The sequence below is a fragment of the Triturus cristatus genome, chromosome 6 (genome assembly GCF_964204655.1).
Source record: "Triturus cristatus chromosome 6, aTriCri1.1, whole genome shotgun sequence".
NCBI lineage: Eukaryota > Metazoa > Chordata > Amphibia > Caudata > Salamandridae > Triturus > Triturus cristatus.
Window position 1 is genome coordinate 65,092,688 of NC_140589.1, and position 17,934 is coordinate 65,110,621.

Here is a 17,934-nt window from a genome sequence, read left to right on the forward strand (position 1 = left end):
AGAGAAATTCTGGAGGGAACCTAGGTCGCTTTCCCAGACGACCAGAATGTCATCTATGTACCTCTTCCATGTCCTTAAGTTCCTGCTGTATGGATTCTCAGGAGGGGAGATATGTTTAGACTCAAATTCATGCATATACAGATTCGCCATGCTGGACGCGAAGGGACTTTCCGTGGAAGTATCTGATGCTTGCCAGAATAGAAGTTCCTGATACTGAAAAAAGTTTTTTTTAATTGCTAGGGTTGCACAGTCCATAATCAAGGAGGTGGGTGTCATATCCCTCTCTGTTCTCTCTTCCAAAAGTGCTCTGATAGCTAATAAAGAATCGTCCTGAGGGATATTCATATATAACGATTCCACATCAAATGAGACCAAGAAATGTAAACCAAGATCAAAGGGGATGTCTGTCAGAACATTCAACACATGCTTAGTGTCCTGTAGATACGAGGGCATCGTGGCTACAAAGGAACGTAGGAAACAATGTACGAACTGAGGTAAGGGTTCCAACAAAGACCCTATCCCAGATGCTATTGGTCTCCCCTGTGGAGGTCTCTTGGGTTTATGAATTTTGGGCAGGATATAGAAGGTCGATCAGCTAAATTGATATACACTTGCGATGTTCATTCAAAAGATCTCAACACTAATACGCACTGTCGTATGGACTACACGATGGAAGGACCGCTCCTGTAACTTTGAACTCAAAAATAGATATCATTCCTAGCTCCTAAAACAGGATAAACTGCAAGAATACTATATAGACTTGAGGAAAAATAATACGATCATAATTGATTGGACCTACAAAGGAGCGGCAACTACTGATCTCAGCTCTGAGGGAATACATAAAAAAGACTCTCACATTGTACTTTTCTTTGCCCTGAAGAAGTCCGTAAGGACGAAATGCGTTGGCTACGCAGATTTTAAAGAAAGAAAATTGAATAAAGGATTTCGAAATAAGACCTGCTGATTGGACTGATATTGTTCTAATTTATAATAATGTATTAGATATAATGCTTATGTGGTGTGCGGGATCATAGTGTATTGTTTATGACTCCTTTGGAGGTTTAGAGGTATTGAATCTCAGATCCCTAGCACCCTAAGAAGTTAACACAGACTTTCTGACCCCACCAAATAATAGGTGCAGATTGAACTGCCTCATACCTCATTGCTGTGTGTTTGTTCACTAATACACACTGTACTTCCTCTTACACTAAGAAGAAACAACCTTGCAGTTTCCGGCCTTCACAGACCAACCGGCTAGTTGCTACTCTTATGAGAGTTTATAAAGGGATGCCAACACCAATATGCATTACAGGCCCTGGTGTTTTCCAACCCTGCTAACATAAAGTGCCTGGTTTAGTTACCTCTCTAGCCTTACTCATCATCATAAAATACTTTATTTCGGTTCTTTTACAAACCATAAAAGTGCGTATACAATATACAATACTTTGTCACAAAAGAAAAAAACATACATTTCACCAAGTGCCAGTGCAAAGGAGGAAATAGATTGATGGTATAGGCACATAAAAAGGACAGAGTTTCACGATTTAAACATTAGTGGTCCAGACAGTTTCTCAGTCTGACAGATAATTTTAAAAACTCCTTGATTTGGAGGATACTGTCACTGTGCAAAAGCTGCAAATACAAAAGTGCCGGCCTGATTTTTTTTAAACCAAGTTTTTTTAAAAGAGTTACTAAGTATCGCTTGCGTGGAAATTCATAAAATTTACATAAAAAAATAAAATGCAGCATATCCTGCGGAGACTTTCCGTCGCAGCCGCAAGGCGCTGCTGATTTATTAAAAATATCAGTCTTAGGTCTAATAAGCAGGTGATGGAACAGATTAAACCTGAATCTGGTCAGTAAGAATTTTTCATGTGTGGTCAGTGAACCTGCCAGGTATGGTTCAAGAGCCTCAGTAGTCTTTAGCATAACAAACTTCCTCACACTATGTTTCTGAAGCTCCACTTCTTCTCTCAGGGTCCTCCTGTCCATCAAGAAGGCCTGTTTAACGAACTCCAGATCTCCCTTTGAAATTAGACTTGGATTGGCAAAAAGTTCAGATCGTCCAAGTTTTGCAAAGTTTGACTTTAAATAGTTTAGCCAAGGGGAACACATTGCCTTGTCCAGGCCCATAAAGTCCTTCACAATTAAATGTGTTAGGGGTATGTCCTCATTTAGCCATAATTTGAGCCAGCAGGTCAGGGGACGTAGAGAAAGCAGATCACATAAATATTGCGTCCCCAACTCCTCATGTACAACAAGGTTAGACGTACCAATGGGGACACACAGTAGGCGCTTAATGAATGAATTTTCCACGATCTGTAATTGCTCCCCGCCAACATACCCCCAGATTTCGCTGCCATAAGATGCAGTTGCCACGGACTTAGCATTATACAATTTCAGCATGGCGCAAATGGGTTTTTTCCCCAGTTTGGCAGCAAGGTTGAAAATAGATGCATTAACCCTCACCATTTCTCCTTTCTTTTTTACAAGATGAGGTTCCCAATTTAATTTTGTGTAAAAAAGAACTCCTAGATAGGAGAAAGTTTTAGTTAAGGGAATTACTTCTTCACCAATCTTAAATGAGAAGGACCTTTTTGGTTGCTGACCAACTTGTAGAACAAACGATTTTGTATTATTTACCAGAAGGTCTCTGTCCGTCATAAACAAATTAAAAACATTTAACAAGGATTGAAGCCCCTTCTCTGTTCTTGAAATTAAAACCGCATCATCTGCATAAAGAAGTATTGGAATTCCACGCCTGCCTACTCTTGGGCAGTCAGCACAAACCTCCTGTAACACACCATCTAACTCATTAATATAAAAGTTAAAAAGAAAGGGGGCCAGAATACAGCCCTGCTGGACACCCTTTCCAATGCTAAAGTTATTTGTTACTCTCAGATCTTGGGAGTATCTCACGTTGGCTCTGGTATTACAATGTAAATCAACCAGAAAATCAACCAAACCGCTATCTACCCCCTTCGACCTCATGGACTGCCACAGCTTTCCCCTATTTACACAGTCGAAAGCGGAGGACAAGTCCATAAAGGCGAGATGGATGGTGCCTTTTTGTATTACGGTGTATTTGCTTAATATCAGAAAGAGGTTGAGTCATTGGGTTATTGTCGAGCGGCTTTTACAAAAACCATACTGCGAGGGGGACATAATATTCTTTTCCTCAACCCAATCTGTAAGTCTTTGCAGTACAATTCTTCCTACAATCTTGACCATAGAGTCTATCAGTGAAATGGGTCGGTAACAGTGTGGGCTACCCTTGTCCCCCTTCTTAAAAACCGGGACAATTGTATAAACACCCCACGATTGTGGACATCCTTCTTTCACAGCAGCATTGAAGACAGACTCTAAGATGGGTGCCCAAAAATTAGGTTCAGACTTAAATAAGTCAGGGGGAATCCCATCAGGCCCAGGGGCTTTCCCACCTGTGAGCCCCAAAATGCCCTCAAAAACTTCACCTCTGTTAAAAACAATTTGTTCACCAGTATCAATACAGGCAGAAGTCGTAATCACATCCACTGTACAACAATATAACTTCTTAAAATGCGCTTCCCAATCCTCCTTGGATATATGGCTTTCTAGGCCGTCTCCCGGGCCAGGAACGGTTTCCTCACCAAGGCCCAAAATCTAGTACTACTCCGAAGGGTGGCAGGATCTAGAATCTCTGACCACGCCTCTTCCCTAAGGGATTCCTTATGTCTAGCAATAATATTTTTATAGGTCTTTCGACACAACTGAACATCAGCTTTGATCCTAGGTTTTGACGCCAGTGCTGCTCTTAGATTTCTGGCGGCTTTTGAGCAGTCGTGATTAAACCACCTAGGTTTTAAGATCCGACTTCTTTACAGGTGCTGATAATAGCTGAGACACCTTATCCGCTAGACATTGGAAAGCATTTAAGACAGTATTTGGGAGTGCACCCTCTTGTGTACAAACCGTGATTTCATCTGCACATGTAACTTTAATTTCATTATACAGCAGATCGGGGGTAACCGTGGACCATCTCAACCGGCGTCTGCCGTCTGTGGTATTCACCCTACCAATAGAGGAGTCTTTTCTTTCTTTAGCTATCAGTGGACCCCTCATGAAAACAGTGAGAGGGTTATGGTCACTGAATTCATTAGCTTCAATGGAGAAGGATCCCTCAAAAGACTGCATTACTGATGTTAACAGAACAAAGTCTATAAAGGTTCCCCTCCCATTCCCCTTAAATGTCGGGGTATCAAAGCACTTGGTAGGGGACATCAAAGCCATCGTAGTTGTTAGGTCCAAATCATTAAGCATGTCATTTAAATGTTCCCCCTCAGTTGTATTCATTAAAATGAAAATCCTCACAACGTGAGCAATTAAGTTCTGTAATCATTTTAGAAAGGGGATCTCCACAGAGATGCACATTAAAATCCTCCATCACCATGAGGTTGTGAATACAATCCTTCAGAGTTACTAATGAAGGTGTTCAGTGTTGCTATCTGACTGGAAACAGTACTTAAATTAATAGCATTATAGAAATTGACCAGGCCAGCCCTACAGTTATCCCCTGTTAAAACTAACCCAATAATACCAGTATGGTTTGTTGTGATTCTCCGCACCTTACAGCAAAGTGCTATAGAAATAAACACAACCATTCCCCCTTTGGGTCTGCCCCTAGTGGTCGCTACTGCAGGGACATAATAAGCCTTATACCCTTCCAGAAAATGATTGCAGTCAGTTGACCAGGTTTCTTGCAAACAGATAATTTGGTACTTCTTAATGTACCCAATCTAGTTGCAGTCCACCATTTTTATGCCTAAACCCGCAATATTCCATGAGATTACGTTATTTGAGTTTGTTACTGCCAAGGTACTCTCCATACATCCCAGGTCCTCTGATCTTCGAGTTACCTGCCCAGCAGATACCTCATGTCAGTCACATGACTCTAATCCCGAGAGAGCATCAAATCTATTATGTGTTGCAATATTGATACCTTTCCCACTCTGGCTACCAACATTGTACAAATAAGCTCCATTGGGGGTCAATGGCTGTAAAGATATACATGATCTAAGAGGCCCAGGGGTCGGTGGATTTTTAATCAGGTGGGAGTAAAAGTACCCCAGAGGGCGTATGCAAATGCTATTAGAGTATGAACCATTTATGCTGCTCTTAGTAAAACCATGGCAACATGTTGAGGATAGCTGAAGTTAACAATAATACAGTCACCATTTGTTAACTTACTAGATGGTCCGATCCAATTCACCCTTCTTGTTGTTATTATTTGGTCAGCAAATTTAACAGGAAACCCACAATTTTTATTGAGCCAAGAGACCGTTCTATTCTTTAAAGAATCATGAGTTTCCTCATGGGCCTGATATGCATGGGACTCAATGGGAGGGACATTTGTAAGTACAGCCACATAAGGTGCACAGTCAGGTGGAAGATTGACATGGCGAGTTTTCTTTACATAACTGTGGACTGACATGCCCTCAGGAACTCCCGTAGCCCTTATGTTCTGCATAATTGGTGGGTTGGGATCAAATGGGGCAGGCTCAGCAGCAGATGTATACTGCCTAGTATTTTTTAAATTAACTCTGCCTGTTCCCAGACCCTCAACAGTTGGTTTATTATTCTCTACATTTGAGTTTCCTGGTGCTAAAGCCAAATGCGATGTTAGCAGCCCACCTAGTCTTTCCACTTCCAGAGCCATTATGTCTAATTTAGATAACAGGGGTTGCATCTGCTCAGTGATTTTTGCCTCTATTTTTCCTTCCAGAGAATGAATTAGAAGAGCAAATGGTTCCAAATCTATATTAATACTGGTGCCACCCATACCACTACCATCCTCTGGGTCCTTTCGAGCTACCACACTACTTGGGGCTAGATTGCTCTTTCCTGCTCTAGGTTTACAATTCTTCCCCCCACGTTTAAATTGTACCTTCCTGCACAATCTTACTGGCCTAAGGGGGGGGGGTGATAGGGGTGGTGTCTCTTCTTCTGACGAGTCAGGTACTGTTACTGGGTGGTCTTCCGTCTGATCTGAATGTACCTGCGCCACAGTAATTGCGATAACCCCATTACCCCCTTCCTGTCTATCTGTAGCAGCTAGATCCACCAGAGGGGGAGGCAACTCTGCTGACAAGACAGAATCATTACCTCGCCCTAGAGACGCTCTGCAGGTATTATTAATTTGATTAACCTTTTGTACAAGATAATTTTCCATGGAACCTGCCCCAATTACGGGTTTATTAGCCTTAACCTTAGCCATTTTGCCAAGCTTGACAGTAATCCTCAGCACGACACAAGTTACCGGCGAATAAAGAACAAGCTACTAACTTCTAGTGACAAACAAATGAAAACTCACACTTTAGTGAGTAAAACAGGTCCAAAAGGTCAGAGCACAGGGTCCATGGCCCAGCCCAGCCTCTTCTGGCCTCTTCTGGCCCGCCCTTAGCCCGGCTTGCTCCCGCGCGGGCAGTCAGGTAAGATTTATGCCCCTCCTGGCGCTCCTTTGACCTAGGCGGCTTCCAGCTGGGACTCGTAGTCCCCACAACCCTGGCTCCCCTCCGCACTGCTCCGCACCGGTGGCAGGAAGTGCGGCGGCGGGAGAGAAGCGGGAAGAGTCGCAGATCTGCCCCGTCAGCAGGAGTAAGCAGGCGCAGGCGCTGGTGCTGGTACGAGAACCACAGGTGCGCTGGTGGCTGCCAAATAACTCAATTGCCCACAATGCCACATCAATCCTCCGCACTACTTCAGAAATGTAGCCAATAAGATTTAATCAGGGTTTTCGGCAAAGGTGGTTTCCTGAGGTAAGTCTAAATCCCTCACAGGCAGTTACTCCCTTCGATTCCAAGGAGCACCGGCAGGCAATATGCAGACTGATGAAGCATGGAGGCGCACTAGCTCAATAAGGAGCCAGTAAGATTTTTCTCAGTGTTTTCAACAAAGGCAGTTACCCAAATGCAGATCCGCTACGCCAGTGTAGGCACCTGCACTGGGCCATTCAGCTAGGTAAATACATAAATACGTCCGCGCTATACCGCTGCTGTGCTGTTTTCATTCCGATCCTGTTTCCCGGCTCCCACTGATGAATTCGCGGAGCTCAGCAGCATCCCGTGTCCCGCGTCTGACATCAGCTCCGGCCTCGGAGGAAGGAGAGGGGTGTGGCTACGGCGTGGTCAGACAGTCACCGGCATTCAATCATCCATCTTTTATCACTTTCAAGGCTGCAAAAATGCATGGATGGGTGCAGGTTATAGAGGATACTGTTGACACTGTCACAGGGCGCCTATAGAAATATGGTGACATATAGCAAAGGTGGATCAAAAACCTTACTCTATGTTAAGGCACCCTGAGTTCCCAGCTCAATGAATCGCTTTTAATCTATACAAATCAGAGGCGACTCCTTTGGTTTAAGTGTAGCGGCTTTGCTCGGCCACGAAGATGCCCGCTGCGTCCTTTGCAGATACTGCGTTTGGGAGTACCTGAGCACGTTGGAGCCGAGGGGCCGCTTTGAGGATTTTTTATGAATAGTCCTGTAGAGTTTCAGCTCCATCTGACCCACTGGGTTAATACTGTTGATTACAGTGCAGGCTGTGGCAGCACCCACCGGGGTAGAACGATGAGGAACTACAAGCACCAGCAGGCTTTGCAGCACACGCCCACTGAGGTGTGTCTTGAATTACTTCTCAAGGTGTTCCTCGTCACTGACTGCCACTCCTTGTTCCTTTGCCTGTGATCAAGAACACCGGCTGTTCGAAACGCGTTGGACTTCGTACTGATGAAGATTGTGACCTTTTAACTTGCAGTGCTGAAAACCTTGAATAAAAGCATTCAACTCTATATATATATCAGACAATTGCTGTGCATTCTTACCTTCGAGTTGGGCACTATGAGGCTTGCTTGGAGAGCAGTTCTTTCACATCGTCAATAGATAAGATAGGATAACAGGGATTGGTCTTGAATAAAGTCAGTAATAGGAAGGTCAATCGCCATAAGAGTTTGGTAACGATACCTATTAAATGTCGTTGATATATTGTCTTAGGGTAAACACTTAGTAGAAAAGATTTGGCTTCTTTTTTGAAGGAGGAGGTAGAGGAGATGAGGCAAACGTCCGGTGGTAGAGTTCCATATCTTGGGTGCAATAACCGAGAATGCTCTGGCACCCGTTTTCTTTTTGTGGTTTCGTTGAAGGTTCAGGAGCAAGGTGAGCGCACTTCATGAGGATCTGCTGCCCCCTGATTTTTCTAGCTTTTGAGCAGGTAACTGGGGGTATTGAAATGTAACCCTTTATGTGTCATGCAAGCAATTTTCAGTTTGATTCTTGCTTTGTACGGTAGCCAGTTAAAGGATTTTAGGGCTGGTGAGATGTGTGTTTCTTTTAGTTCTGAGGAAAAGTCTGGCTGCTGCTAAGGGAGGCTCTTAGAGGGGCCAATTTGTATCCAGGTAAGCCACATAGTGTGGCACTACCATAATCCAGTCTGGGCAATACTAGAGAGAGAGCTTGGACCGCTTGTTTTAGGTCTTTGTGTGGTAGTTAGGGTAAAGTTTGCGCAGAATTCTCAGTTGGTAGTTCGCTCCTTTGGTGGCAGCACTAATGTGATCCTGCATATTTAGGTGTTTGTTTAATGTAATACCTAAGGATCTTGCAGAGTCTATGATGTGGGGCGAGCATTTGAGGGCTGTAAGATGTTTCAACCAAAGATCAATCTTGGAGCTGTTATTCGGCGGAGAGATGAGAAGAAATTCGGTTTTAGCAGTGTTGAGTTTGAGATGGTTAACCGTGAGCTAGAGGTGTGTATTTTGTAAGATGGACTTGAGGGATATAACATCCTCAGGAAAGGCGATTTTGAGATGCAGCTTATTGTCATCAGCTTACATATGGTAGTGGATGTTAGAAGATTTTAGGAGGTTTGCCAGTGGTTCCAGGAATAGGTTAAAGAGAATGGGTGAGAGAGATGATCCTTGAGGAACTCCAACAGTGATCATGTGGGACTTGGAGAGAGATTGATCCATTTTGATTCTTGGGGATCTATTTTGGAGGAATGAAGATTACCATTGTAATATGCCCCCTGATAAGTCTATCCTTTGTTCCAGTAAGTGCAGTAGATTATCCTGTTTGAAGGTGTCAAAGGCAGCCGATAAGTCGAGCAATATTAGAAGGCATGATTCAATTTGATCCAGCATTTTTAGTATGTCATCCACTATATGAGTAAAGGCAGATTCCATGCTGTGATCTTGACGGAAGCCTGATTGGTGTTGATCGAGGAGTTGATAGTTGTCTATGTGATTGCACAGTTGGTTCTGTACACATTTTTTAAAGAGCTTTGACAGAGTAGGGATGTTGGAGATGGGTCGGAAGCTATTAGGATCAGAGCAGTCTGCCATAGTTTTTTTTAAATGGGTGTTACTTGTCCTACTTTTAGGCAGTCAGGGATAGTGCCTTGATTTAATGAGGTGCTCACAATCTTGGTCCATGGGGGAGAATACAGGTTTTGATCTCTTTGAATATGCTAGGAGGTAGAGGGTCCGTGAAGTGGTTAGATGGGTTTAAAGAAGAAAGAATGTTGTATGTTTCATGTTCGCTGAATGGGGAGAAGGTGTTCCAAGAGGCATTGTTTTTGGAGCTTGGCTAGGATGGTTCATTCCCATCCGTAAATTGGGAGGTGTATGAGAAACTGACTGGGGTAGCAGGTAGTAGTTCCTTCTCTAGCTGAAGTTTGTTCTCTATCTTTGTGGTTTTTTTCCTTGAAGAAGGTGGCCTGGTCTTCACAAATTAGAAGGGTGCTGGATCTGGAGTCTAACGAGTTTGATGTGTTACGTGATTGCTGCTTGACTATTTCGAATAGTTTTTTGGGCCTATTTCTGGCTAGGTCGAGCTGTGCTCTAAAAAGATAAATAGCTTTCACTTGTCTTATTCTTCTATTGTATGTGTACCTCGTTGATCTTAAGCTTTTTAGCAATTCCAAAGATGGGGAGGATCTGCAAGCTCTTTCTGCTGTTCTTAGATTGCGTTGTTCTGTATTCAAGTTGTCGTTGAACCAGGGCTTCAAGTTTTTATTGGGCATATTTTTCTGTTGAAGGGGCACAACGGAGACCATGACTTCCAATATGGAAGTATCGTAGTTGTGTGTGAGGTCATTGACATCATCCATGTTGGTCTGTGGGATGAAGGTGTTATTGCATAGGGTAGTTAGTTCATTGTGGTTTATATTAGGAAGATTCCTTTTCCAATGTTTTTTATTTTCTTCCGTTGGCCATTCTTTGGGATTGTCTTTAAATTTATGAGGAAGGTGATGCGATAATGGTCTGTTCAGTCACAGGGGCTAATAGACTCTAAGGAAATACTGTCCTTCTTAGGGATAAGTGCCAGAGTCTCACCCTTGTTGTGTGTTGGTCTGTCAGAAATTTGGGGCAACTCATGGTTTAATAGGAAAGATTTTAGGCTATTCACTGAGTGGTCATTCAGGTCATTCCAGTGTAGATTAAACTTGCTCAGGATGATCTGGGGTCCTTGAAGATTATCATTCATTGTGATGATTGCTATGATTTGTTCGATGAACAAAGAGTTATCGCCCCCCCGGAGGGTGATAGATGGAATGTATATTACAAATGGATTTATTGTTGCAAGAGATATTGATGCTAAGATTTCCGCATGTTGTTACAGCTATTGTTTCCAATTGGCGTATTTTAAGAGTATTGTGGTAGATGCATGCTATTCCACCAGCCGTTGTCTTGGGTCTATCTAGTCTCATGATCTTGTGACTGAGAGGGACTAGTAGATCTATGATGGGAGGAGATGAGTTGTTTTACCATGTTTCCGCAAGGATATCTATATCGAACCTATGTGAGAGGATATGGTCGTAGATATCTGCCGCATGTTTATTTGCTGATCTGCAGTTGAGAAGCATGCACTTCAGCTGATTATTATTATGATGAGAGGCCATCTGGGATAAAATGACGTGCTTGAGGTTGTTCTTGTTTATTTCTTTGTGATTGTAGCTCGGTTCTCTGAATGGGTTCGCTTGGATGGTTTGGATTTGATTTCGATCAGAATTGTTAGTATTCTTTTCAGACTGGTAAGAGAGGAGGAGTTCATGGATCTCATTGCTTGATAGATCTTGATTTGATGTCTTTGGGCGAGAAGCATCATTAGGGGAAGGTGTAGTTTCTGAACCTGTAAGGGAGTCAGTACTGGGAGTGACGGGATGTCTGTAAGGGAGTCAGGATTGGTTATCATGAATCTATTTGAGCTGTGAGAGGGCCGAAGCTCGGATTTGATGGATGAAAGTCTCTGAAGATCCTGCTTAAGGTGTTTTAGGCAGCGCTCCATCTCATTGAATCGCATAACCCAGTAATCGGGTTTAAGGGTAGCGGTTCATTTGTAGGTGAATGACTCTTAATGAAAGATGATAAATACAATAGTGATGTGTGGAATGCTTGCAGATAGTCTCAGCCACTGGCAGTCGCTCTGGATCACATTCCCTGGTATTGTTGTTCACCCTCTATGTGAATCCAGACAGAAATCAGCAATGTGCAAATCAGTCTTGGTCCTGCCCCAACAGGAAAATTCCACTCTGAACTGCCAAACTAGGTCCCCTTCGAAAGGGCACCACAATCAAACCCAGACTTGTTTTGGCCTGTTTAGGCTTGTCAGTGAAGTATAGCTACACTTCTGTGGTACAAAGACAACAGGATCCACGTCTGAGCATGCCTGTTGCACTTAAGACATTGCACTGAGGAAAACACAACATTGGTGAGTGCAATTCTTGCTAAGTTGCTCAGAATGCAATTTAGTCCATTGTTTATCGCACACTATGCCACTTCAGATAGAGGCGAGCTATATGTAAATATGCCTTTGTCCAGCTCTAACAGTAACAGTCCATTTGAAACTGCCAAGCCAGGTCTCTTCCAGACAGGACCACGAGCAACCCTGACTGGTTTCTGCCTACTAATGCCTCATCATTGATGTATAGCTTGAGGCCTGTGGCACAGTGAGCACAGGCACATCTGTACATACCTGTTGTATTGAGTAAACACAAATTGAGGCTGGGTATAGTCCATGAATTGGTGGCTTTCCCCAAACCGAATTAATGGCAAAAAATAGATCATAAATGCCCATGTGAGGGAAAAACCAACCAAACAACGACGCATTTTATGTTGTTTTGTACGTTTTACAAAGATATTAGAAAACAATATTTACGTCCAATTTTTATTTCACAGAAACTATTTTTTTATCAGGATGCGATGAAATTTATATGTACCCTTGAAAATGAACTAATCTTTAGTGCCGTTGTTGGTTTGATAATTCGGGCCATATAAAGTTTTTAGACCATCTTGTTTGTGAAACAGAATGAAGGATGGTATTTCATGATTAAGTGGGACTACTTAACGATGTGGACTGATGAGGTTCTTAACTAAAGATTATTGTATATTTTTTTTATAAATGTGAATATAAATTTTTAAACTGCATGTACTTTTATGAATCCAACAAAGATTCAAATAAAGGTTTTATTGATTGATTGAGTAAGCACAAAGCTGATGGGTGAAATGTTTGCAAATAGCCTCCTACCGGCAATCGTTCAGGCAGCATTGCAGTTCAGTGTTTTATTAACCAAGCCTGGCTTGCATATGGCTGGTGCTAGACCTGGCCTCCTTTGTGTGGTTTCCTCCTATTCGTTTGCATTCAGACCTCCTGATTTTCCTGCCTTTGTTCTTGCTGGCAGTAGGACGCTGCACCCTTTACCACTGCTAACTAGTGCTAAAGTGATTGTGCTCTTTCCCTAAAACATGGTAGCATTGGCTCCTACCCACTTGGCATGTTTAATGTACATATAAGTCCTTAGAAAAGTGAACTATATGTGACCAGGTCCTGTAAATTAAATGCTGCCAGTGGGTCTGCTGCACAGATTGTGCCCCCCCTTTAAGCATGTCTCAGGAGTGTCATTGCAGATCTTGTGTGTGTGTACAGTTTTAAGATGCCATGTCGACTTTGCAAAGGGCCTTTTTTCCAGGCATAAACCTTCCTTTTTAGTGCATATTTGTCACCCCTAGGAGAGCTCTTGGACAGCACAGAGTACAGGGTGCATTGTACTCAAAACGCAGGACATTTACTTTTTTTACATGTCCTGATAGAAAAAAACTCAAATTTGTTTATCACCACTGTGAGACCTATCTCTCCCATGGGATAACTTTACTTTTTATATGTGTAGTTTCCAAATGGAAAGAGATAACTAGATCATGTTAGGTGTCTCTGGAATCCTAATTTAAAATCCTACCTTATGGTAAAGTCCGATTTTAAATTACAATTCTGAAAATGACACTTTTAGATAGTTGGTGTTTTCTTGCCTTAGCTGTTTATTGCCTGCAGACTGTCTCTGGTCACATGACGTAGTGTAGTTGACAGTTATGCTTTGTGTGTTCCTTTTAGACAACCACACACAATTGGAGCTAAGATGTGACTGGAGTGGCCATCACTGGCAGGATGGGAGGGAGGAGCTGGATCCAGCCTCTCAACTGAATATGCTGCGTCCTGTCGCAACACAAAGGGCTGCATACACCGTGTATTTAGTCTGGAGCCAGGGCAGGGCAGGCAAGGCAGGGCATCTATGCACTTGAAGTTCAAAGGCATGCCTCTAGAAGCTTCTCCCAACTTCAAAGTCATAATTGTGTATAAAAGAAGGACCACGAGTACACTTCTGGACATATGGATACTCTGCCACGAAGAAGACTGCTGCCGAAAGGACTCCCACTCTGCTGGACGGCTGTTATGAGGGTTCTGCTGCCATGCTGGGCTGACCTGCTGCTTGGGTGAGAATGTTTGGACCTTTTTCTTTTGACCCCAGGGTGACTCCAAGGGCTAGTTGGCTGGTCTCCGGATCTGTAGCCTCAGTGACATACAGGCTTCCAACAACTTTGCATTTGCATCTGGACTCTATTTGTGAGTCTACCCTGCCGAGTAATGCCACTCTAGTCCTGGACCTTTGGAAGTGACTTTTAATGTGCTTTGCCAGGCTCTGTGAAACCAGTGGCATCCCTCTGCTGCACAGTGCAATCCTGATCAGAATCTACACATCTCCGCTGCTGCATGGATTTGACTTGTCACAAAGTCTTGCATCATCACTACAGCCCGCATTGCCTTCAGAACCGCCACTGCGCAACGCATCCTCGGCGCAGGCCCTCGCATCTCTTTTCGACAGAAGCCTCTACGATGATGCCGTACTCCGCATCGCACATTTGCAGCTCTTTGAAACCGACGCATCATCCCGACTGCACACCACATCCTCGATGCCGGACTTGACTTAGCAAGCCAGTTGACGGGATTCTCGACATCGATGCAACAGAACCTTGCACCGCAGCCACTTCACAGCTCAGAACTGACGCATCGCCTCATCTACGCTATGCATCTTTGGCATGGATCAACGCAATGATCCCAACCTGGATTTTAAGGTACTTTTTTCAGCGGGCCTAACTGGGGTGTCTATAGCCAGCCGCACTCCATCGCTGTCGGCCTGAACTTGTGACTTTGACGCTGTCCGGTGCGACCAGATATCCACATTTGGCACTATAAGCTTTTTGGAGCTATTTGAACCTAAAACTTTAAATTCAATGTCTTCGTCTCTAATTAGATGTTTGTTGTTCTGGTCTTGTTTTATTCATTAAATTAAGCTCTACTTTTCTATCCTGGGGTGGGATTCTTTTTGTGTGGTATTGTCACTGTTTTACTGTTTGAAGTGTTGCACAAATGCTTTACACATTGCCTCCAAGTTAAGCCTGACTGCTCGATGCCAAGTTACCAGGGGGTGAGCACGTGTTCATTTGGGGTTTGTTTATGCCTTACCCCGACTAAAATTGTGGTTACTGCTTGACCAGGGTTCACACAGCAGTCAACCAGTAACCCAGTTTCTAACATCTGATCTCTATTTGTAATTACATAATTGCTGAAAAACAATTGGCTTAAATATAGCTCTAGTGATTACTGGTGGCTGAGGCTTTTTTCAAGCATTCCACTCATCACCTTTGTTACCCTTATTTTAAGATGACAGTTTAGTTCAGAGGATAACCATTCACACGCAGGCAGCATATGACATTGACAGTGCATTTCGTCCAGCGTGTCGAGAGCCAGGGGACAACCATAGCGCCTGTCCCCTGGCTCCAGCATAGCGTGTGAGCCTGAGGATCAGCATAGCGTGTGAGCCTGAAGATCAGCATAGCGTGTGAACCTGAGGATCAGCATAGCGTGTGAACCTGAGGATCAGCATAGCGTGTGAGCCTGAGGATCAGCATAGCGTGTGAGCCTGAGGATCAGCATAGCGTGTGAGCCTGAGGATCAGCATAGGGATGTGAGCCTGCTTTGAGTACCTCTGACCAATCCATCTGCATTTTCTTTTCCCACGGAAACATCTGCAAACATTTAGGTACATGTGATGCAGTGGCTGCAGGTTTGTATCAGCTGAAGTTGTGTTGCCTCAAATTCTGAGCTTAATACTGTTATAAAAAGTGTTTTAAAATGAAGAGTGATGGATCTAAAGCCTCTTGAATCTTTCTTTTTCTAGAGCTCTTGGTAACACTGACGTGACAAAATGAGTAACAGCCACCCTCTGCGCCCCTACACCGCGGTGGGGGAGATCGACCATGTGCACATCCTGTCGGAGAACGTGGGAGCGCTGATGAACGGGGAAGAGTACAGCGACGTCACCTTTATTGTGGAGAAGAAGCGTTTTCCTGCACACAGAGTTGTTTTGGCAGCTCGATGTCATTACTTCAGGTATAGTCCTTTATGTGAGTTGTATATTTCATTGTTTCTAAATATTTATGGCACCTTTTCAAGTACATATTTTTCTACAGGTATCATTAATGCAGCTATCCTTTCCTTCAGCATACGTACCGTACACCCCATACTGTTAGATCCGTCATTTGCCCAAAGACTTAAGGTGACTGTGTTGCATTTCCTTTCCTGAATAGTCAACACAAACTCAATATGCTGAGGAGTTCAGATACACTTCACTACAACATCTTCATGGCATAACAGTTTGAATATTTCTTCACATATGCCAGAAGGAAAATCCTTTGATGCTACAGTACCACCAACCATAACCTTCAAGGCTCGTTGCATCCCCCTCAGAGCATACCTCTGAAAAAGACCGGAATTTCTATGGGCCAAAGGGCAATTCTGTGGCGGTCAGGCTAATCCTGTAAAGTCACCGTACCTGCTTCAAAACAATATTAAAACTCAGCTACACATTTTCAAGTCTTTGCGGCAGACTTTTGAAATGGTCCTTCTCATTGCATGTACTCAGTACAGCACAGTAAAAGAAAGCAATCCCCATGATGACACCCAATCACTTCCAAGATGTACCAGCTGTCTTATCTAAACCTCTGCTCACTAGACACAGCTGGCCATTCCCAACCAACCATAAATGCCAAGATCTCTTACCCAAACACAGTATGGAACCTCATCAGACGGAATATTTTTGGTACTACTTCCTACTTCTTCTCACTTAACAAATAGAACCAATCCTATTCAGCCTTGAGCATCCAGATCTCCCTTTCTTCCTTCTGAAAACCTAACACCTCATACACCAGTAAACCAACCATGGTCTAATAAAATTAGAACCATTAATTAATTCAGCTGACGGCGAACTACAACTACACTCCAAGCAACTCTAGAGCCGCCTAACTGGACCCACAGCAAAAATGGGCACAGACATTGAAACATAGACACGTTGATAAGACCCTGAGGACAGGAGGCCCGTATACTTGGTCAGTGTTCAGTCATCAGTTGGCCAAGTGTTGATCAGAAGCTTGCAACACTGTTGTATTCTCTATGTCGAACACACAAAAGGCTATTGAAGGAATGCTTGCAAATAGTCTAATCCCTGACCATCACTCCAGCTAGCATTCTAACCCATCGTGTTTTTGCCTACTCTTTACTTGCCACACCAGTCTATGTTAAACCAGCTAAGACCAGACCTCAACATGTACAAAAAATTTGAGATACTACACTAAACCTAAAACCTTTCATACCAGTGATAACTATTGCTCCATGTAACTCATTTCCAAATTCAACATCAACTCCAAACATGGACTTCAAAAAAATGTTTTATTGAGTTTTACATCAACAACAAACAATACACAGCTTTCAGTTCCATATATGTATAATAAGCAGAGCCTAGTAACAAAAGGAAACCGTTCCCCTGAATAGGGGTTATCGCTCAGTAACCAGATTGCAATATAGGAACTAAATGTCCTGGGACCATGTGTTCCATACATGGACTTTATCTCACATCTTCACCCTCGCAGTGCATTACAACACAACATGCAGTATTACACGTGACAGTCTACCATACTGCTTTCTAGTACACAATAACTCATTGTATAATACACGGCGCTACACCTTTTCAAGATCACTTCTTACCAGTGAGCACTATGCCAGCTACAGCTCTCCAGTCACCTCACCACATATCCTACAGGAATACGTCTCTTTTTCCCGCTTCCCGTCACCCCGCATGTTGTTACAACGACCGCGTTGTAACAACGCATACCATTACCCTGCAAGTCATAACAACGACTTGCAGAGGGGGGTTTGTATGTTGGAATAGTATAATTTACTATTCCAACTCCAATCTGTGCGGACAGTAGGGAAGGTGTTGGATTTTGAATCCAACACCTTCTCCCCCCTCCGCAAGTCGTTGTTACGACTTGTGGGGTAATGGTATGCGTTGTTACAACGACCGCGTTGTAACAACATGCGGGTTGACTGTTTCGTGGTCAGGGTTGTTTACCCTCCTACAGCCATTAACTCCTTTCTGTCTTCGCTACACTGCACTATCTCAATATACCAGCCTCATACCACATCTGACCATGCAACAATGCACACCCCTCCACATGAAGACTACACTCTGAGACCTTTGACTCCGCATCACAAGACTTATCCAAACTACACATTTT

The 17,934-nt window shown here is 43.4% G+C and overlaps 1 protein-coding gene across 1 annotated transcript in view; it reads left to right on the top strand.

Moving 5' to 3' along the window:
• BTBD9 (BTB domain containing 9) overlaps positions 1-17,934 on the top strand; it is a 702,660-nt gene that overhangs the window by 31,367 nt on the left and 653,359 nt on the right. The window contains exon 2 of the mRNA XM_085610241.1: positions 15,540-15,751. Coding sequence (XP_085466367.1) covers positions 15,567-15,751 — 185 coding nt within the window. The 5' untranslated portion in view covers positions 15,540-15,566. The remainder of the gene's footprint in view (positions 1-15,539; positions 15,752-17,934) is intronic.